This window comes from Copadichromis virginalis, linkage group LG7 (genome assembly GCF_057382275.1).
Source record: "Copadichromis virginalis isolate Kocher_CV1m ecotype Utaka linkage group LG7, C_Virginalis_male_GT1.1, whole genome shotgun sequence".
NCBI classification, from domain to species: domain Eukaryota; kingdom Metazoa; phylum Chordata; class Actinopteri; order Cichliformes; family Cichlidae; genus Copadichromis; species Copadichromis virginalis.
The window spans coordinates 2,872,344-2,895,366 of record NC_140624.1 but is presented as its reverse complement, the minus strand read 5'-3'; the positions used below and the strand labels follow the sequence as shown (position 1 = coordinate 2,895,366).

Genomic DNA, 23,023 nt, shown 5'->3' with positions numbered 1-23,023 from the left:
TGTGTGTGTGTGTGTGGGTGTATCAGTCAGACGTTTGGACACACCTTATCATTAATGGGTTTTCTCTATTTTCATTTAGAAGGAGGTTTAAGGTTTGGCTCAACCACACCTTAAACCTGAAGGTAGCTGTTATCCTTCAGATGCTTGATAGATTCTGACTGAAGGCATCAAAACTATGAATGAACACACTGGAATTATGTAGTAAACAAAAAAAGTTGGAATGACTCAGAACATGTTTTATATTTCAGATCCTTCCTAACAGCCCTTTGCTTTGATTCCTGCTTTGCTCGCTCTTGGCCTTCTCTCCGTGAGCTTCATCAGGTCGTCACCTGAAATGGTTTCCAAAAGACTTGAAGGAGTTCACAGAGATGCTGAGCACTTGTTGGCCCTTTGCCTTCACTCTGCGCTCCATCTCATCCCAAACCATCTCCACTGGGTTCAGGTGACTGTGGAGGCCAGGCCATTTGACACATCACTGCATCTCTCTCCTTCTTAGTCAAATAGTGTTTGGAGTCATTGTACTGTTGAAAATAAATGATGGTCCAACTAAACCCAGACCAGACCGGATGGCATGTCGCTGCAGGATGCTGTGGTAGCCGTGCTGGCTCAGTGTGCCTTCGGTTTTGAATAAATCCCCAACAGTGTCACCAGCAAAGCCCCCCCACATCATTACACCTCCTCCACGCTTCAAGGTGGAAACCGTGCATGCAGAGACCAGAGATAGAAAAAGTTGCTGACATCCAGAAATCCTACCAGTGGCTGGACAAAGCTGGACTGAAAGACAGCACAGAGGCACTAATCATGGCAACACAGGAACTAAGTACACGATCCATAGAGGCTGGGGTCTACAAGGCAAGACCCCAGGTGCAGGCTGTGTAAAGATGCCCCTGAGACAATCCAGCACTGAGACAGCAGAGTGCAAGATGCTAGCAGGCAGGCCATACATGGAGCGCCATGACCGAGGCTAACATACAGTGGGGCAAAAAAGTATTTAGTCAGCCACCGATTGTGCAAGTTCCCCCACTTAAAATGATGACAGAGGTCAGTAATTTGCACCAGAGGTACACTTCAACTGTGAGAGACAGAATGTGAAAAAAAAATCCATGAATTCACATGGTAGGATTTGTAAAGAATTTATCCGTAAATCAGGGTGGAAAATAAGTATTTGGTCACCTCAAACAAGGAAAATCTCTGGCTCTCACAGACCTGTAACGTCTTCTGTAAGAAGCTTTTCTGTCCCCCACTCGTTACCTGTATGAATGGCACCTGTTTGAACTCATCATCTGTATAAAAGACACCTGTCCACAGCCTCAAACAGTCAGACTCCAAACTCCGCCATGGCCAAGACCAAAGAGCTTTCGAAGGACACCAGGAAAAGTATTGTAGACCTGCACCAGACTGGGAAGAGTGAATCTACAATAGGCAAGCAGCTTGGTGTGAAAAAATCAACTGTGGGAGCAATCATCAGAAAATGGAAGACATACAAGACCACTGATAATCTCCCTCGATCTGGGGCTCCACGCAAGATCTCATCCCGTGGGGTCAAAATGATCATGAGAACGGTGAGCAAAGATCCCAGAACCACACGGGGAGACCTGGTGAATGACCTGCAGAGAGCTGGGACCAAAGTAACAAAGGTCACCATCAGTAACACACTACAACGGCAGGGAATCAAATCCCGCAGTGCCAGACGTGTTCCGCTGCTGAAGCCAGTGCATGTCCAGGCCCGTCTGAAGTTTGCCAGAGAGCACATGGATGATACAGCAGAGGATTGGGAGAATGTCATGTGGTCAGATGAAACCAAAGTAGAACTTTTTGGTATAAACTCAACTCGTCGTGTTTGGAGGAAGAAGAATACTGAGTTGCATCCCAAGAACACCATACCTACTGTGAAGCATGGGGGTGGAAACATCATGCTATGGGGCTGTTTTTCTGCCAAGGGGACAGGACGACTGATCCGTGTTAAGGACAGAATGAATGGGGCCATGTATCGTGAGATTTTGAGCCAAAACCTCCTTCCATCAGTGAGAACTTTGAAGATGAAACGAGGCTGGGTCTTCCAACATGACAATGATCCAAAACACACCGCCCGGGCAACAAAGGAGTGGCTCCGTAAGAAGCATTTGAAAGTCCTGGAGTGGCCTAGCCAGTCTCCAGACCTCAACCCCATAGAAAATCTGTGGCGGGAGTTGAAAGTCCGTGTTGCTCGGCGACAGCCCCAAAACATCACTGCTCTCGAGAAGATCTGCATGGAGGAATGGGCCAAAATACCAGCTACTGTGTGTGCAAACCTGGTAAAGACCTATAGTAAACGTTTGACCTCTGTTATTGCCAACAAAGGTTATGTTACAAAGTATTGAGTTGTATTTTTGTTATTGACCAAATACTTATTTTCCACCCTGATTTACGAATAAATTCTTTACAAATCCTACCATGTGAATTCATGGATTTTTTTTTCACATTCTGTCTCTCACAGTTGAAGTGTACCTCTGGTGCAAATTACTGACCTCTGTCATCATTTTAGGTGGGGGAACTTGCACAATCGGTGGCTGACTAAATACTTTTTTGCCCCACTGTACTATGCAGATACATCGGAAGTCTCGAGGTCAAAATGTGATGCCCCCCCGAGGGTGGTCAAGAGTGACTGAGCTAAGATCCTTTCGGAGTTCCAGATACAGACAGACAAACTGGTGATGCCAAACTAACCAGACATAGCAGTGGTGGACAAGCAGAGGGAGGTGGTCATAATGACAGATGTTATACAGAGTGACAGCAACATCAGGGAGGAGGAACATGAGAATCTTGAGAAATACCAAAGACTCAGAGAAGAACTCGAGAAGAAGTGGAGGGTGAAGGTAACAGTGGTCCCAGTGGTAATCGGAGCATTCGATCCAGTGACACCCAAGCTCCAGCAAATCCTGGGAACAACATCCGAGATCTCTGTCCAGAAGAGCGCAGTCCTGGGAACAGCAAAGATACTGCTCAGGACCCTCACCCTCCCAGGCCTCTGGTAGAGGACCCGAGCTTGAAGGATTAAAAACCACTCCCAGTGCGAGGGGGGAATATTTATAAACCATGGATAAGCTGGAAACCTGGTCACTCTATGACTATGAAGTACTCGCCTGAAAGACTACTAGAAGATGTGAGGGCAGCATTATGGACAATGCCTACTGCAACCATCATTAAAACTAACCAGACGATCTACACAATGGTAGCAGTGATCCTTCAGATGCTTGGCTATAAGATGAACAGCCAAAAGGAGCAGAACCCTCCATGGAGAAGAAGACTAGAGGTCAAGATCAAGGCAGTACAGAGGGAGGTTTGCCAAATATCAAAACTGTGGAAAGAAGTGATAAAGAAAGGAATGCCAAAAAGTACAACAAGCTGCCGAAACCTGAGGTCTTAGGAACTGCAAAACAAAGACTGGTAGCCTTGTATAGCTGCTTGAAGAGCCAGGAGTATAAAAAAGATGTTCTCCACTCAACCATCAAGGTTTACTTGGGTGGAGTGGGAGGAAAACATTATTAGAACTACCCCACCAAGGCTGAAGACACATCAATAGTGGAAAATCATATGAGAGAATAATGCTCACATAACAACAATGCTTGGTGTCCTGATTCCCGAGGATCCAACAACCTGCCTCAATACAACATGGAAGCTCCTGTCAGGCATCATAGTGGCTAAGACGAACAATACACGAGCAAACAAGACAAACACCATCTCCTGGTAGAGCAATAACTAAAGACTGGAAGACCAGACTGAGCAACCAAAAAATATAAAAGATTAACAGAACCATAAAAGTCTTCGTCAGGATGTGGCTGGAAAAGCCCGATTCAAGCTGATTGCACAAGTCAAGTTACTACATAGGCCTGATCCCCCTCAGCCAGATCATTAACAAGGCTGGCTACACACACCCACTATGGAACGGAGCAACCATTAGGCATCTCCTCTAAGATATCAAGCTGTATGCCAGGAGTGAATGACACAGTGATTGACTGATCCATACCACACGGATCTACAAATGCAACATCGGAATATTGTAGTGGGAACTGAGGAGAGTGTACTACCAGAAGGCAACCCAGCACACATCAAAGATAAGCAATAGAGCTGTTTCTGAGTTTTATTTACCAAGATGGACATGTGCCTCGAGTACGAGAATTTTGTGAAATTGGTTCCCAAGAAAAACGCTCATCACCTGCTCCATGTCAGCTCCCCCGATGCAAACAGGGAGCTGTCTCTTTGCCTCCTTATTGCTAAAATTAATAACAGTCAGCTGGGTCGTGTTGTTGAAAAAGATTAAGCAGATTAAAAGTTCTGTTTTAAGCGTTTGCACCGATTTATCCAAATGTTAAAGCCTGTAGGCAAGACTCAGTAGTTCAACAGTATCTGCTTGCAATAATAGTTTGATTCTATGTAAAGTGTGAATTAAACTGTGCACAGTACTAAAGTCCTGGAATCTAAATGTGACACTACCGTAATTATTATTAACCTGTAATGAAAGTAAGCTGTAAGAACTCTTTTCAGGGGCTGGTATTAATACAGAACTTTGCCCGGCTGTGGAAATCAAGCAGCTGGTGTTAAAATCTGCATTACCTTGTCTGTGTTATACATTTTTCTTGACTTTTGCTTCCAGTTTGGGGACTGAGAAGCTCCTACGTGTCCCTGCCGTTTAGCAGATGTACAAATGTAGCAATAAATCATTCATAATACATGAGGGCTGCCTGATGCAACAAATTCATAATCATTAACTATTAATGAAGCCTTTAAGCATGACTTGCTAATGATCAAGAAATTATTCAAACATCTTTAAAGCAAATACAGCAACGTTTTTGGTGTCCCAAAAATGTCAACATGTACAGTTTCCATGTTACTCTGTGTTTTCTAGTAGTATAAGTTACTTGTCATTATATATGAATACACTCTGATGGTATCAGAGCACTCATTACAGTACAGTCAGAGCTCAAGTGGTTCAAGCCTGTTGTCTTAAGAAGCAGGGCACTAATGCATCGTTTCATGTTCAAAGATCTTCACAGCCTGATTCAGTGAAGGAAGAGACGACCCTTCAGCCATATGCATCTTTCTGGTGTGTGGCCTCTTTAAGGAAAGCTATGAAAAAGTCATATTTATACAAGAGTAAATAAGCCCCTAAACATCCTGTCTCAGTAGCTGGGAGGGGATTAGTGCAGAGCTAGAGAAGGAAGACGAAAAGTGGCTGTCAGAGCAAAGCGAGGGATCAGAAAGGAGGAATAGTGTGGTCTAAAACCCCAGAAGGATGGAGGTAAATTAGTGGCATCTGGGCTGGGAGTTGTTTGTTGTGTTTAATGATAAATGCCTTGTTTTTACTCCACCCTCTCACTGTCTCTCTCTCTCGCCTATACCCTTGGAATTACATCATTACACTTGCTGAAAACACAGAGAAACACAGAGAAAATCTGCAGTTCTCTGCAGTGCATTAATGCAGCTGAAGCTTGTAATCCTGGGAGGAAAAGAGTTTAGCATGCAGTTTGAGCTGGAAGACCTTCCTAGGTTGACTCAGAGCAGGTACGATGAAATGCGGGATTGAGAAAGCAAAAAAAGAACTTTGGCGCTCCTTCCACTAGTTTTCATTTTATCAAATCATTTCACATAAGCCAAATAAGCAAAGTAAGTCACTCTGGGCCACAACATATCAATCTTCAAAATCCAGCAAAGTCCACACTACCACCACTAAAATACACTTGATTTATACACTGTCCATATTGGCCAACTTACTGCTTCCAGCCTCACATCATCAACTTTGAACTTTTTTTTGCAACAGTGAGGCTGCTGCAGGGAGATACTGCATGTTCTGTGCAGGGCACGCACGTTCACATATAGACTGATAGGGGGCAGTGTGGTCATCTATAACAGTATTCCACCTGTGAGTTGTATTAAGCAAAGAAATACTCCTTGTAATTCTAAAATTAGGACTCGTGCTTATGAGTCACTTTAGTTTTTGAGTGCATCTGTAGCCTGTGGGGAAAAAACCTGACTGACATCACTTCGTGTGCCCGTTTAGGAAATTCTCTGTCTTTTGAAGAATAGAGATTTAGCACCCTCCATCTAAACGTGCATTTGTACGTGCGTTTGCCATAATATATCTGCATGTATTCTCTCCTACAGGACTATAGAATAATACTGTAATTGTGTCCTACTTTCATGGTAATCTTTGTGAATTTGTGTATACGAAGTGATTTTTGTGCGAGTCTGTGGCACAGGGAACTACAAAGAAAGCTTTACAGTGGGAGGGAGTGGAAGTAGGCCCCCGCAAAGCCCTGGGATTTATCTACCAATCCTGCAAGTGCAAACAAAGGGTTGTTGAGCATTAGAAGACACAGTATATGTTGGCACACTGCAAATACAGACACACACTTGTACTCTGTATTCGTCCAGCGGGGTTACATATATTATGTATTGGTGTGAAAACCAAGCCCAGTGATGCATTATTTGGCTGAGAGCTGATGCAGAAAGCAAGCTAGGACATGGTGGAGGGGATGGATGGATGCAGATGGGATAAGGTGAGACTGGAGTCCAGTTCTGTGCTATATTAAGTACATGCTTCACAACTCTTTTGGTCCAGTTAATGTAAAGCACAAAGGGAAATCTGCCATAGAGGCGGTCAGATGATGCAGTTTTCTTTTCTCCGTCTTCTCCATTGATACTGTTTCTACCTACTGAATGCTTTACAGAGAAAACTGAACTGAAGCACTGGTGAAGATCACAGTCATTTTCTCTTTTTTCTCCTTGAGCTCCACTCAAACACCAGATTGATAAATTACCCTCAGTCCAAACACAACTTCTTGCTTCTCTCTTTTTCTCCTTCTGCTGCTTCTTCTGACACATTTATTAGTATATGTCTTATACATTTATTTTTTATTTTCATAATTTCACTTATATTTGAGCTTCACTGTGCAGAATGACATCTGCGCATAGTTTTGCAATAACCTGATTAGTGTGACATGGAAAGTTGACTCCTCATCACAGGAATAAAACAAGTTTTCTGCTGCCTGCTAGTTATTTGCATTGCATTTCTTTAGGGAAACTGTCCAGTAGTGTTTCCATTGGATGCAGTAAAGATAGCACACAGGTACACTGCTCTTAACCATAGTTTACATAGTTAAACATTTGTTAGGAAGCTGCATTTCCTAGAAGCTTCCTAACAAATTTAATGAGTTCCATCTAAAGGTGGAGACACCAATGTTCATTTTCTGTGTTGGCATGGCTGTTAGAGGTTACTCAGCCTTAAAACACGACTATAAGCCTTTAATAAAAGTCTAATAATAGTCTCCTCTACACATGCTGAGGAGATGGTCTCACATATTTATTATTTTGACAAATATAGAGTCTTAAAAAATTAAATAGATGATGAGCACAAGGTGTCCTTTAGTAGTCCTGCTTTATGCCTCGGAAACAGGAAGACAAAAATCTTGTTTTATAGAGACATTAGGAGGCTGGAAAGGTAGAAGATGGTGTATCGTAGCGCTGAAGGACAACTTGTGTGTGTGCAAGAGGCTTTGACATAATGGCGACATCTGATTGGGCCGCTCTACAGAAAACACTAGCTTGAAAATCAAGAATGCCCAGTTAAGGGAAGCATTTTAATTATTCTGTGTCTCCTGCCTCGGCTTGCCTTTTCAATGTTTAACGAAGACTTCCGTCTTTCTAAACATAGCCATAAATAAAGTCCGCAAATGAAGATAATGGGGGGGAAAAAAAAGAAACATGTCTGCCAATTCCCCCAGCATAAACATTTTCCAGGCAGTAAACAGATTGCAGACATATTTAATATAGACACTTCCCTGTTATGTTCACTGACATAACCGCACGTGCTTTACCTGAAGAAATGATTTGTGGATGCCAATTATTTTAAAGATTAAATATTTAGTAGACATGGTTGGGGATTAAGAGAGAAGGAGGATGAGTGAGGAGAGCTACAGATACAAGGAAAGAAGAATTAAGATAGCTGTTGTGCTGGCCATGCATTCTGCATGCCTGTAGCCCAGCGAGCAAAAAACAAAGAGTTTAATCTGCACACTGCTTTCTTCTCCTTTCCCCATCCTTCCCCCTCTGGCTCTTTTCATTTTTCTTCCCCTCATCTCTCTCTTTCGGGGTCAGAGTTCAGTTTGGAGATAAGGGAATTGGAACAGGATACTCTCTGCCTCTCTGTCAGACTATCTGACTACACACTGCAGCGATCAGCCCCCTCTATCTGTCCCCCAGCACAGGTCTGTGTGATGAGCTTGAGCAGAAGTCATCTCTCTGAGCTCCCGCAGTGTGTGTGTGTGTGTGTCTGTGGAGATGTTCTGTGTCTGAATTGGTGAACCTCTGCTGCTGAGCTGTAATACTGTCTCAGATTCCCAGTAGAGATACAGACACACACACACACTTTTCTTGTTTCCTCTCTGTCTGTAATCTTCAACCTTCAGCTTCGGGGTAACTCCACCGTCTGCAACGTGCGTTCTGACTACACAAACGTACTCCGGGCCAAATGAACGGATGTGCACAGCCTCCGGAACAAGCATCCAAGAATCCATGTTCTGGAGAAGCTATGAATGCCACTGTCTATCACTGCACTAGTTACAGTAGAGTAATGAAGGCTACTGTCGTTCAGTGCAAAAAGGACATCTGTGGCAAAGACTCTCTTAACATCATCTTTGGCATGTCAACCAATTAGAAGGCTTTCGAGTTCAGACACATGTTTGCGCTACCATGGAAACCCCGTATAGGAAGCTGCGTCTGAAAAGGAGTCTGTGAAAAGCTACCTGACTGCTCCAGCTGGGATAGTCTCAGGATCACTGCCATAAAACTTTCCAAGAGGTGGCTGTTTGTCCTTGAACGCTGATGCAGCATCAGCTTGTGATTAGTGTGTCGCAGCGAAACCGCGACTAATGGCCTATCAACGCTGTCGTGCGGTGTGCTTATGCCGCTGCTTGCTACACGCCGTCATTTTAATTTAATACTTTGTGTCCTGTGAATCACGAGCTGAAGAAGTTGCAGGTAACTGAGTGCACGTAGCTGAATCAGAAGAAGATGAAGAGTGGGCGCAGGCGCCACTTCAAACAATGCTTTCTGTAACACGTAACAGTTATCTGTTAGGAGTGAGCATTCAGAGAAAAGACATGCATCCATAGACAGATTGATCTATAGCCATAGGAAGATCGCTGAGTCATACTAGAAGCTAGAAAAAGAACAGCAGAGATGTTGCCCACAAGCAAAGGATTATGGGGGAAATGCGGCTAAACAGAGAAGCACAAGACAAGTGGTACAAAAAAACTGTGGCAGAGGAGGCTGAAGGAAGAGAGTTTGACAGGACTGACAGGAGATGAGAAAAAGGGAGGAAAGATGTTAAGATCAGTAGAAGAAGACAGGGAAGAGAGCTGGGAGGACAAAGGGAAGGATGGCTGTGATTTGTCGCACGATCAGAAGTAAAACATTTTACAGTCAAACACAAATTAGCAGAACAAAGATGGAATAATTACAGCTACCCATCTTTCAGCGCTGAAATGAAATTCCTTCTCTGTTCCTCCCATCCATCACATTATTTTTTTTTACCCTCTCATTCCTCATCATCTCCTTCTCTCGCTTTACTCCGTCACCATCCCTCCTGCTGTAGACAGCCGCCGGCATACAGCGAGCTCGCCTATAAACTACAGAGAACAAGCCCAGACAGAGCGAGAACGGGATCTGGGGCCTTAAAGATGCAAATGAGTTTTCTTCTCACCAAACTAGCTGTTGGATGTCCTCCATTACAAACGTGCTGTAAATGGAGAAGGCTGAATTATTCATACCATCACTTGGCTTAAATGAGATATTTAGAGTAAATTCAAGTTTGACTTCCTTGGGAGCGCCTTAGGCTTGTAGGCAGGAAATATAGAAACATAAAATGTACAAGACACACTTGTGCATCTTGAATTAAATGATGTATTCTTCCCAGGCAAAGAATTCAAATCCTTTTTCTTTACACGTGAACATAAGTGCAAAAACTGCTTTGATCCTAAATAAAATGATGCTCCATGTTTGTCTGCATTGATTTTGTACCCGAGTCTGTACTGGAATCGGCAGGAATTCACTTTTGAACTGAGGAGAAAATAAAAAACACACAAAAAATCAGAGTTTTCTGTTGTTGTGGGAGTTGGTTGCGATGTACTTACAGAGTAAGGTGAGCAGGAGTGTTGCGAGCGGCACAAGAAACCTGGCACGATGGGAGTGGGCCGAGCTGCAGTGCATCCGGTTCTTATTACAGATGCAAACCTGAACCTTGACCTCTGTATTATTGGACAAAGGGGGTACCCCTGAGTCCGTGATGAGCAGCGGGAGTTGGTAGTTGTCTTTCTTCAGACTGCGCAGAAGCCTGATTTGTGAGTGCGTCGCTGTGGAAGACAAAGAAAACATTGGACAGGGTTCAAAGTTAGGTCCATCTTCTCTACATAAACAGTGAGCTCCTTTGCAAAGCACAACTAAACATGTGTGTGTGCAACAAACACAAAGTAAGCAGGTGCAAAGGCATTCCTGACAACTGAAGCAATGGAAATTGCCACCATTTAAGTTGCATCAGATTCATTACATTTTGTTGCATCATACTTTAAAATTTCTCCAGAGACACGACAGAACATACTGAAACTGGTGCACTTCATGCTGAAATGTGTCACAATATGCATGCCAACACATTTCACCTGTCTGCCAGAGCTGAGAGCTCTAAAACAGGCAAATTGTGTTTACTTAGAAAATCTGTCATTTAACTCAGTGCTCAAAATAACGTTATAAGGCAATAAACGTCAGAAATACTGAGGTCATTCTTCACACAAGCCCCCCGCAGATCGATATGTTTCGTCACACTCTGATTTGTACATGAATGACTATGTGAACATTCGGGTGGCTGTAAACACCTCGAGGTCTTCCTCTGTACAGACACAGCAGGACTTGTTGCTCCCTCTACTCAGATTGGTGAAAAATTACAGGAAACCTTCCTGGTAATAAATGACCTGTCACGAGTCCTGTGACTCAGTGTTTGGTTTTTGCTTATTAATATTGTTTGTTTCTGTTAGTGTCTGGTTGTGTTTGAGTTTCTTTGCCTCTCCTGTGCTACACCTTTCCTGTCTCAAACTCTCTGGCTGTATCCCAACTCAGGGTCTGCAGCCTTAAAGGCCGCATTTTAAGGCCGATTACGTCACAGCGACGCGACGAAGGCTGTCCCAATTCGAAGGCTGCTCGAAATGCGGCCCTCAGATGCGTCCTTCATTTCCCTGAATTTTAAGGACGTGGCGGTGTAGACTTCGTGGCCCAACATATCCCAGAATGCATAGCGCGGCGGTGGGTGTGGATAATTTTGCAGAAAAAAAACGGCGGATGAGGGGCGCCCGAAGAGTGAACTTTAAGTACTGAATATTATGTCACTTATTTATGTGCAAATGTTTAATAACGAAGAACATGAAAACATTCCTGTTGGCCACATGTCGACAAAGTCATGTGATGTTAGTGACGTTTGTACTAACTTGGTTTTAAAGCCTTTACTTTAAAATATACGCCGTTCAATAGCTGAGCTTAATCAGAGAATGATCAAAGCTCATGTAGAAACAAACAAATGAACAAAAGATTTTCTCCTTCATTTCTGTCAAACAAAGCTGTATGACACGTTTCCAGCTGTTAGTATCATGGTTGCTAGGCAACCTGGGCAGCGCGACGGAGGCTAGACCGTCCCATTTCACAAGCCTCGCACTTCCGGCCTTAGCGGTCTTTGAGTACGCGGCCCTTGAGGACCGTTGAGGCTGCAGACCCTGAATTGGGATACAGCCTTTGTGCTCGTGCTTCTCCTGTGGGTTCCCTGTCAGCCGTGCCTCCTGGTCAAGTCTGCATCTCCGTGCTTGTCTTGTGTTTCCTGTTTTACTTTGGTAGTCTCACGTCCTGTGATCGTCCTGTGATTGCTTTCCTCTCATCTCATTATGTTAGATTAGTCCCAGCTGTGTTTCCCATTCTTGTGTATTTAAGCGCTGTGTTCTCCGCTGCCCTTTGTCGCGTCGCACCCTCACTATGCTGTTTTCCCTCCGTGTTCCAACTTCTAGTTCTCAGTTCCTGGTTTGTTTTCTAGAGTTTCTTGTTCCCAGTTTAGTTTTGTATTTGATGTTAGTGAACTAAGCCAGAAGATGTTTATTTCCTTGACTGAACAATGGTAGTTATAGTGGTGCAACATTCAAATCTCTCACAAGTACTCATTTGGGTTGTGGTTTGGTGACTGTGAGTGCCACAGCAGTGTGAGGAGGAAGAATTATTATTATTATGTTGCTTTTCTTTAGAGCTCTGAAGTCTCGTTCATCTTTTATCTAGTTTTTAGGGCATTGAAGGTTCGAATGCTTCCAATTAGGGCAGTAGTGAAGTTGTTGTTGTGGACTATGGAGCCCAAAAAACCCCGAGTCTAACAGTCATCTTAAAGTGTCTCTTGGGACAGCAGTGTTTGGGGATTCACTTTGAGATTCTGGGTTGGTTTTGTATGAATTTGATCAATTGCATTTGTTCATGTGCATGACTGCAGCTCTTGTCCATGCTTTAGGTTATCCTCTTCAAAATATTAATGCTGTAAGCCCACATCATAGATCCTGGAGGTAGGTGAGCATGTGCCCTTGTCCTACATTCTTATGAGTCATTTCCATCAACTCTGAGAAAAAGCAGGTAAATATAAAACAGAGGACTGAAATGTTCTAATGCTGAGCTCTCTGTCTTTATCACCACAGCTGACACGCCGCTGCAGTTCCCAATGGAAACTTTATTAACTCGTATCTCTTAGAGATTATTTTGTGTCTAGTGTGGACATCACTTCTAGGTCTGAAAAGCAAAGCCGGCATCCAGGTGCCATAAATCTACATTCTGTTTCTTCTCTTGTGGTTGGAAAAAGAAATCAAGTCAAATTAAATTCTATAAGAAAACTTTGGCTGACCTCAGCAGCACTTTCTTGATGAGTTTATTCGTTCAGGTGATAGTTTTAAATCTCTCTGGATACAATGTGACGTTCATCTTGTCAGTTATATTTCTCATTAGAGAAAAAAGAATCTGAATTTATTTTTTGACAAATCACTGACAAAAACAAAAAAACAAGACATCCGGAAGGTTGTCGGTTCGAGCCCCGGCTTGAACAGTCTCGGTCGTTGTGTCCATGGGCAAGACACTTTACCCGTTGCCTACTGGTGGTGGTCAGAGGGCCCGGTGGCGCCAGTGTCCGGCAGCCTCGCCTCTGTCAGTGCGCCCCAGGGTGGCTGTGGCTACAATGTAGCTGCCATCACCAGTGTGTGAATGTGTGTGTGAATGGGTGGATGACTGGATGTGTAAAGCGCTTTGGGGTCCTTAGGGACTAGTAAAGCGCTGTATAAATACAGGCCATTTACCATTTACCATTTTTTTGGTCTACGTCTGTTGACTCATCACATCGTAGCTTTGTCCATCTTTTACACTTTACAATTAATTATTGTTCAATCATAAGATCAGCAGCCTGCCTTCTTTTTTTGCCCCCCACCCACGTCCTAAATGAATCCAGGACCTTCCAGCCTTTATTTCTGAGAGTATTTTTAAAAGTACAAAGAAGGAAGTTCGTGCACTTCCCACCTACTTTGTTTATGTGTCAGCTAATTATCAGCTATGAAGCATATAGAAGGATAAACAGTTTTAACACACGATGCTACGCCGCAGAACGAAGAAAGGACGGGAAAGGGAGGGATCGGGCCAAAGTGTGGCTCTAAGCAGCACAGGTGGTGGCTGACTGATATGTGTTTCCCCCCCCTGGGATAACAGCAGCTGTGCACTTGCTGCAGCGACTGTTCATAATTTCAGACATACAAATCCATACTGATATCAGCCCTCAACACTTTCCACACGCGCTGAACTTGCCGAAGAATATCGAAAAGACCATTAAAGAACTTCAAGGTTTGCAGATTGTCCGTGTGCTGGATTCAAGCAGAAAACTTATTTTAGTCTGTTAGCGTTTTGATCCTTGCTGACTGTAGACAGCCTTGATGATGAAGTTAAGTTGCACAACTTTTACTGACTTCCATCAGAACACTTTAAAAGAGAAATTTAAAGTGAGGAATACAGAAAGATGTTCCATAATATCTCTGCGAGCTTTTAATTGTAATTGCATTTGTCTGCGTGTATTGTCACGACCCCTCCACATAAAAACTTCCAGCTGTTCTTACACTGAGATGTACTGTTGGGGCAGAGCCACGAGCTCTCCTGGTGCTGCGTGCACACAAACAGAAGCACACAGAGGGACGCAGCTGAGATGAGCACAGCGCCAGTCTCTTTCACTGGGAATGGGTTCTTTCTCTGCTGGCCCTATCTGTCTCTTCCAGCGGTGCTGATTGAGGAGTGTCTGTACCCCCCTCTTCCGCTGTCAGTCACAGCTAATACCTCTGGGCAGGTTTTAGCTCTGGTCTGTCACTCAAACAAACACAGACAGCACTGTCGGTCATGCAACCCTGATTCAATGTCTAGCCTCCTCTCCGCTTTCCTCGGCGCATCGTTTTTCTCCTCATCCTTATCATGTGATCTGTAGGAATCTCTCCAGTTATGACTGCTCCACTATTCTGGACAGTCCAAATCAACACTGTGTGACAGGGTATCAAATTGTACTTGGATGAATTGACCCTTAAACATTTTCGACATGAAGCTGATTCCAGAGTACCAGTTTTCTGTAACACTTCTCTCAGATTTTCCTTTAAACTTCTAGATTCCCCGGGCTCAGTGGAAAGTGCTTTAAACCTCCTGAGAAAGAGAAACCAGCATGCAAAAAAAGAGAAAAGTGACTGTCAGTCTGTTAAGGTCATGAGGTGGCTATGGGCTTGCTGTGTGGAGTATGTTGACTCTCCCACTGTGTGAGTGGGGTTTCCTACAGTGCTCTGTCCGCCCACAGTCCAAAGACATGCATATTAGAATAATAATGACTCTTGATTGGTAATAATTGTAGATGTAGGGCTACATAAAGAGGTGAGTATAGTTTCAAGTCAAAGGACTTTGCATCGTAAGACCAGGAAAGAGGTATACAAATACTAATCCATATCGTCATATTTTACTCTTAATATTTCATTAGGAGAACCAGTTTTTTGTTATGTAAACTCAATTATGGTATCTGAGTTGTGCGCTCTCTTTCAAACACTGCACTTCTATTAGATACTGCAGACTCGGCATATATGAACACAAAGTGTCATTTAGCATTGCTCCTTTGACACTGGTAGACGTAACTGCAGATGAGGATGCACAACGGTCCTATTTGAAAGAATCAAAGTCTGAATGAAGAGAAAGGAGATGTTTCGTCAGGAGTGTGCTTCACTTCTTATTGTAAGTGTGTTGCATGTTTTGGGGTTTTTTTTACACTCACAAAATCACTTGGTAGATTTAGGAAAAGACTCTAACTGAGCACAATTAGATAACTTCATAACATCAACCCCAGACATTGAAAATGTATATTTACAGCCACCTTTTGAATGCTGTAGCTCAGGAGGCAGAGCAGGTTGGTGGTTCTCCTCCTAGTCTGCATGCAACTATGCTTGGGTAATATATTAACTCTACGTTGCTCTCTGATCCATCGCAGTGTGAATGCTAGTTAGTAAGCACCTAAAAGTCCGTTTACTGTCTACATCTATAAGTCCTGCATTTAAACATCTGATCAACAATCAAATACCATCTGAAAGGTTTCTGGTTTATTTCAGCATGAAATCCAAACATACTGCCACAGCAGCAAAAGCATACGTGGATACTACTCCACTTTGTGCTTTTCTATCAGTTATGGTTTGGCCTCCACAGATCCCGACAGAGAACAAAAGGCATCCAACATCCAGAGCTCTGGATTCTTGTTCTTTTAGAAGCACAGAGAACTGTTCCCAAAGACTGCTTCGATAAATTACAACAGTTTGTTATACTGAAGAATAACGGCGGACACACCAAGCATTGATCATCAAGCTTGGTAGAATTGTACAAACTTGGTTTTTGCCTCATATTTCCATGTAAATAGTTAAACCTAATCCAATTTTGCTCACTTTTGCTAAATACTGTATAAATCCCAACTGAAACACAAAGATAATTAGCATCATTGTCATTTTAAACACTGTGAATGAAGGCTAACAAGCCATCATTTTAATTTAAATCAAGGTAAATTCAATTAAACTGCAGTTTTAATGTTATTTCAATAGGAAAACTGAATTTAGCTTCAATGACTTCTTATTGTATTTGCGCTTTGTGGATGGCGGGAAATTGCATTCATGATCTGTGTGACACCTTTAACCTGAAGTAGAGCGACGGTTTGCACATATAATAGTTTGTAGTCAGTATCTCTCAGTGCAGGTTTTCTGCATAGCCTGTCCCACACTGCAAATTCCCACTAAATCCTAACTTTACCTGTTTGGTGACACTCTGCGTGTAGTTCTGAGAGACTGGTGGCTCTGATAGAACAGCACTACTCGATGCTCTGGGCATGAGAAGAGGCTAGCCTGACACAGTTCAGGTTAGTCCTGCATACAGGCGGACGAATCTCATCTTAAAATGAAATACTTACAGTTAACCCGGGTAACATTCCATGTTTTGTCCAGGTCAGGCTGTGTTCCCAGTTCTATTTTAAAGGGTGCAGCATTGGGTGGGAGGTCCTTGTCCCAGCCCCCAACTACAGCAACAGTCACATCGTAGGTGTCCTCGCACACTCGCGCTACCGATGGTAAGACGTACGGCGCGTTATCATTGTAGTCTTCCAGGTGAATGATCAAAGTGCCGGTACCTGTGGCTGGAGGAGTGCCTGGAAACAGATGAAAACATACACGTATGAGAAAAGGAAAGACATGGGAGCTAATTCCCTTTGCAAGATTTAGTGCACTTCTGTAGGCCTGGATGCTCCTGAGCATGTGGACAGTGTGAAATGCAATGATCTGGACAGATGTGAAAGGAGCAATAATACAGTGTGGCTGCAGTAAAACACGGGCTAGTCATTATTTACTCTGGAGTAAATTCTGCTTTTAGTGTTTTTTTCATTCTGCCAAGTTAAAACATGTTCACTGGGAATGTAAAAAAATCAAAAGAACCCCCCCGACAAACGCCCCGAACCAAAACAGCACTACTCTTAATAAGATCCACGCCGCTTAGCTGACCTAATTTAACCCAAACAACAGAAAACGGAGTGTCGATTGGGTACCGGAAGAGCATGAATCACAGCGGCTCGTGTTTTGCAAAAGAGCATTCTGACTTGGCATTCAGCTGGCTTCTGTGTTTGGATGAGATTACACCTTATTGAAGGATGCTGTGTTAAAAAGCACCTTGGCACTTCTCTATTATGGCTCTCTGTTTCACTGCGATTAGAGGTTATTAAAAAACCTGCATGGCATCCAATAACAGCTCCAGAGGTCAGTCAGCAATTAACACCTAAAGACAAGATCTGTAATTGGAAAATGGGTCCCTTCCACCTTTTCCAGCTAAAAAAATATATATTTGCAGACAATTTAGGGCAGAGAGGGGATAAAAACAAGTCGAGATATATGCACAATAAATGTCAAGTGATGCTGGAATGAAACCCAGTCTGGGTTTTTACAGTGGCTTTGCAAAAAAGCTGCACACACCGAGCAGGAAATGTTACAGCTGCGAAATGCTGATTAGGTGAAAGTTCATTTTTTAATACGCTGCTCGTATTAATATGAAAAACAACTGGATTCTTGAAAGAGAAACACAAACGATGGAGTCTTATTCCACCGGTGTACATTTTCAGTTGTCACAGCGTGGGACGAACAGGTGTATTAATGACGGCCACATTTCATTAGGAAGGTACATGCTGGTTCACTGTCATAGCTTACTGGGACACCTAATGAAACTGGGACATCATTAATTCAGCCTGTGCTTTTCCTACTGTGGCAAGTCAATGAGAAAAGGGCTACTAGTTGGAACAATGTTGCTAGAATCATGTTGGCTACTGTAATTTCATTAAAAAGCATCGTTTCTGGCTGATTCTTTCATCTTGTAGCTGACTCGCTTTAAGATTAAATATTGTAAAACGTGAATATCCACTTGGTTCTTACATTTTAATGACACTGAAGCGAAAACTGTTTCTCTCAGAAAGTGTGTCTTATACTGAGCTAATGACCAATCACATTCAAAACATTATGTATATGTATGGTTTTAATGGTGCATTTGATTTAGTGTTTTAAGCTACAGGCTCCAACATGGTCGGGACTGATAAATAACTCTTACCCTAAATTCATACATGATCCAGAACTGGCTTGTACAGGTGGATATGGAAGCAACACTTAATTACTATCAACTTGTACAGACAGATATAGATACTGACATTCAGTTTTTTGGTTTGTTTAATATGGACAAATATTACTGCGTGGTCATGTGTTAGGTGGATGAGGTGGCGGCCGCGTCCTCAAACATGCATTCACAAAATACTTGACCTGAAACAACGTTAACTGCGCTAACTCGGACTACGTGGTGGAGAGTTTATTTCTGGTCTCTCAGTAAGATGTCTTGTATGGCATTAGTGAGTATCTACGCTGTCATGTATATGTATCACAGGACAGGTATTATTCTTTTTTTTTTAGATAAATCTGAAAATAAATCTTTGCCCCTCGTTGGTCTGAGATGAAATCCCGTCTCTTTTCTTTCATGTGGGTCTTATAGCTCTTCTCCCATAATTCTTTCCTACTCTACATGGATCCCAGTGGAATTTCTCAGATGCTGCAGAATCCTCTTAAGTGTATTCCACAAGCTAAAGTCATGGGATTTAAATAGGTTATCTATAGAAGTCAAGGAATAGTAGATAATGCAATAAATGGGTAATTTTATAGAGGCAGTATAAATGTTATTACAACTTCAAACTCCTGATAAGGAACTATTGATCCGTTTGTGCAATAGTGGGGTTTCTTCTCTTTTGCATTTTATCCTCGTGCAGAGAATTCTTGCATAATGCGCATACATCAGCATATCATTTACAGAATAAGTTTAGCAGGATTAGCCAACTTCAAACACAGCACACTTAGAATTAACAAGGTTGATGCCATTAAAGATCTTCCTGTTTTAAACCATGTTGTCGAGCAGTCTCTCAGCCAAACGCTGCTCTGGACGCTTATTAGCCAATCCTGCAACTACTGTGTTTCAGCAAGTGGTGCCTCCACTAACAACCGTGTGATCCCCACTAGCACTGTGAGCATAACATAAGGCCTATTCCACATCCATACTGACATTCATGTGACTGATGTTTAGCTACAACATGTAAAGTCCAGAGTTGGGATAGACTTTGATGATGCTCAGTGTTCGTCAGTCATTTAGGCTTCAAGGCAGCTTTCTGCTTTTCAGACGTCCCTCAGAACTCTAATAACTTCATAAAGAATATGTAAAGATAATAATTTCCCTAAAAATGACATTTATTATTATTATTTTCTTGAATGCTTCATTCAGTGAGCAATTCTTGAGACAGATCCTGTTTCATTTGTTGTGGAATTTGCAGAAACTATTTTAATAAGAGAAGAGGCTCGGTGAAGTTCATGCTATTTATAATGAAATGTTTGAAATACTGAAACATTATGAGACCCAAACTAAGACACGCCGAAAACCCTGCGGTTATAAAAGGTCCATTCAATGCTGTTTTTTGAATGATTTATTCAGTAACTTGTATAAATTTAGTTAAAAATAAAATATTTGGTGCAGTCTTGTTCATTCCTACTAGATCATAGAGACAAATGTATCAAAAAATATACAACTTGTGACTATAAGATTGTTTAATTTGATGATTTTGAATAACAGCACTTTAATGGCGCCTCTTTCCTAAACGAGCAGATTTAATGTGTAACTATACCAAACACTACAACACTAACTTTAAACAGTTTTCATCTGCATTTAGAAATGAATGCACGAGTAACGTGCACGTCATGCTGGAATATTCTGTCTGCAAAACATGCTCCAAAGCTGGGCAGTAAAAAGAATTTCCATAAATGAATAACAGAAATGTCAAGTACACCTAAAAATAAATCAAATGAAAAATTTCCCATCTCCAGGCTTTTTATTCACATGAAAACCCTTAAAGAGGAGCCGTGTTGCCCAGGCTACTAAATCCCTCTGGCAGGGCAAAGGAGGCAAGTATCCAAGTGCTAAATATTTAGAATTTGTGCAAATGCATGACTGTATTGAATGTGAAGTGCAGTGAAACCTTCAAGGCTTGTAGAGGTGCTGATTTTCTAGGATAATGGCGGTAATCCAACTCCCCGTGCACCATGAAGACACCCACCCATCTGCATAGACACAAAAGGCTGTGCTTGCATTCCCACAAACCCACATGCACTGGGTCAGTAGAGCTTAAATATTCTCACTGTACCTGAATAAAAGTAGAAGTGATCTGTAAGTGCATCTACTTGTGACTCTATCTCTAAAAATTCCAGCTGGTTGCAGCAGGTGAAAGAGGACAGGAGACTAAAACGTTTTCTGCACGAGATTCTTTCCTGGCAGTCTGCAGGAAAAATGACATCTACAACTGCTGGGAGTGTTTAGCAGATAATCATCGCGATGTGTTCGCTAAGCTCAAAACTTTAATTTCATTCTCAGCTGTAAAACCATCACTGGATCGTGATTGCAAGAGATATGGAGAAATCAAATGTAACGGTAGCGAGTGTGGCATTTCTTCTGTTTAATAATCGTGAAATGACTGCAAACGCTGCACTCGGTTCCCTTTCTGCATGCAGTCAAGGAATGAAACAGAAAACAGCCCTTATATACCACAGATAAGTATTGCTGTGACAATATCAGCAGCAGATCAAGAGTGGAGAGGAATTACTTGAGCAGAAGCAGACAGAAAATGTGTTCAAAAGCAAATCAAAGACAGTAGCTCTTCAGGCGAGACCCTAGATAATCTATTATCACTTGAGACGCGAGACCAAGAGAGCGAGGGCTCGGATCCTCCATCAGAGGAAAAAAAATGCAAATTTCAACCTATTTGTAGTGGGAGAGGGTGCCTCTGTGCTTGGCTAACTTTAAATGAAGCTGTTTGTCTTCCTAAATGAATACTCCCCACACCTAATCACTCTATTTCTCTGCTCTTCTCTTCTCCTGCTCCTCCTTATCGCCGTCGCATCGTGGCTATGTCATCATCGGCCTGCCTCGACATTAATGGAGCTTGTCTGCTGGCCCCTGCTTCACACTACTTTGTTAGGAAAGTTCTCTTTGAACACAGCGTAAGTTTGTGAAGGAGACAGGTAATTTATGGATCTACGGCGTGCACCCTGTTCTCTACGTGTCTGGCACTACAAAGAACATAATGAATAAAGTAGGTAAAGCATCGTTTGCTTTAAAAGAGAAAAAAGATGAGTTTTCATGAGTTTTTTATTTAGATGTACAAGAGAAAACCGACACAAAAGTGCCAAAAACTGTGATTCCTCATTCGTTTGAAACTGTCGACCTCAAAATTTGGGTATTTTCATGCAATAAACATGGCTTACAGTGTAAGTCTCTATAGGTAATTTCCCTTTTTATAACTAGATACAGTTAGATCTGCATGTTCTCCCCATGTCTGCATGTCTGGGTACTCTGGTTTTACAGTTTACAGCATTGCAAAGGCTGTGGCTGCTTTTACTCTCAACTGCTGTTACGACCCGGCTCAAAAGCCCAGCATAAATCTGGAGACTAACACCAGATTTCCCAGAGAGAAGGTTTTATTTTAAGTGATATAATACGTTAGCTACAATAGCTGGTACCACTAAGACAAAGACTGCTGTGCCTTCCCAGAGTGTGCCTCAGGTATGCCTTTATCCACACCTCCCCAGGTGTGGTCAATTAGCAACAGCTGGACGCTCTTGCACTGCCACTTTGAGGGGCGTAACAATCGGATACTAACATAAGAATTTGAACGGCTTTGTTTGGCTTCTAATATAAACCATAATTTTTGTGCTGGTCCCTTTTAGAGCTTTAAAGTCATTTTATAAAAGATTGTGCGCCTTATTTTGTGGCACAATTGCATTTACCATTTATTGCAGGCATGTAGTCTATGCAACATTTTGTGAGATTACTGAGTACCCACTCTGTGGATGCATCTGGATATCCTGGTTTGCATCGACTTAGCACTTTATTCTCATGTACAAGTATGCTAACGTCTAGCTCTGACAGAGCCGCGATCAGAACAAGATTGCAAATGAGGATAGAGGTGCTCATAGCCCAGGTTCTGAGTGTAATCCTTAGTGCACTTAGTGTGTGTGTGTGTGTGTGTGTGTGTGTGTGTGTGTGCGTGCGTGCGTGCATCATTTAAAACTTGACTCTCTTCCTCCAACTCCGATAAGAATTGTGCTCAGAGTGACTCACTCAATTATTTTGTTGTTTTAGCATTTGCTGCATTCCTAACACACACTGTCTGTCTTAATGGCCGTCTGGGTGGGTAATGAAACAACAGCCACAGCAAATAGCTGGTGTTTAACAGACGGTTTCAGGTCTGTGTCCCTATGCCCTCTAACATGCTGCAGTTCATGTGAGATGCAGTGCAGCTTGTCTGTGATTAAGCATTGTTAAGCACGTTAGCGGTTGCGTCTCGACTGAAGATTTATTTGTCAGTTCTCGGAGACTCGAAGGGATTATTGGCAAACTTTCGATTGACGATGCTCCTTAATGATACGCTTGTGGCTCTGTGAGACTGGGCTGTGCAGATGTAGCTCAAGCAGAAGCATAGTGAATTTTTTCCATGCAACATGCATATATTTTAGCAGGTATAGCATTTACAGTTCCAAAGTACCACTGATATTAAACATATGACCCGGCTTTGCTGCAGAGTTAGCAGATCACCAATACTGTTAACAGCAATCTGTGTAGTAATTGTTTAAACAGCAACAGTGTGACACTAAATGCAGCACTACAGTAATGAGTGTGTATTTATCAGGAGAGTCTTATTGCTGCAGATCCGTGTACTTGTCTTTATTATAGTCCTTTTCCCTCAGTGGTCATTTCGGCGCATTGTTATGCGGTGTTAAACTTAATCCCAGCATGGCTGCAAGAAGTTGAAGTCGTGTCAGATCTA

General features: G+C 42.5%; 1 protein-coding gene across 1 annotated transcript in view; it reads right to left on the bottom strand.

Annotated features, from left to right (window-relative positions):
- The window catches only part of cdh13 (cadherin 13, H-cadherin (heart)), a 436,452-nt gene that overhangs the window by 5,315 nt on the left and 408,114 nt on the right, over positions 1 to 23,023 (bottom strand). Inside the window, exons 13-15 of the mRNA XM_085461175.1 lie at positions 16,550 to 16,783; positions 10,170 to 10,388; positions 9,740 to 9,775 (exon numbers count right to left, since the gene is read on the bottom strand). Of these exons, the coding sequence (XP_085317301.1) occupies positions 9,765 to 9,775; positions 10,170 to 10,388; positions 16,550 to 16,783 (464 nt within the window). The 3' untranslated portion in view covers positions 9,740 to 9,764. The remainder of the gene's footprint in view (positions 1 to 9,739; positions 9,776 to 10,169; positions 10,389 to 16,549; positions 16,784 to 23,023) is intronic.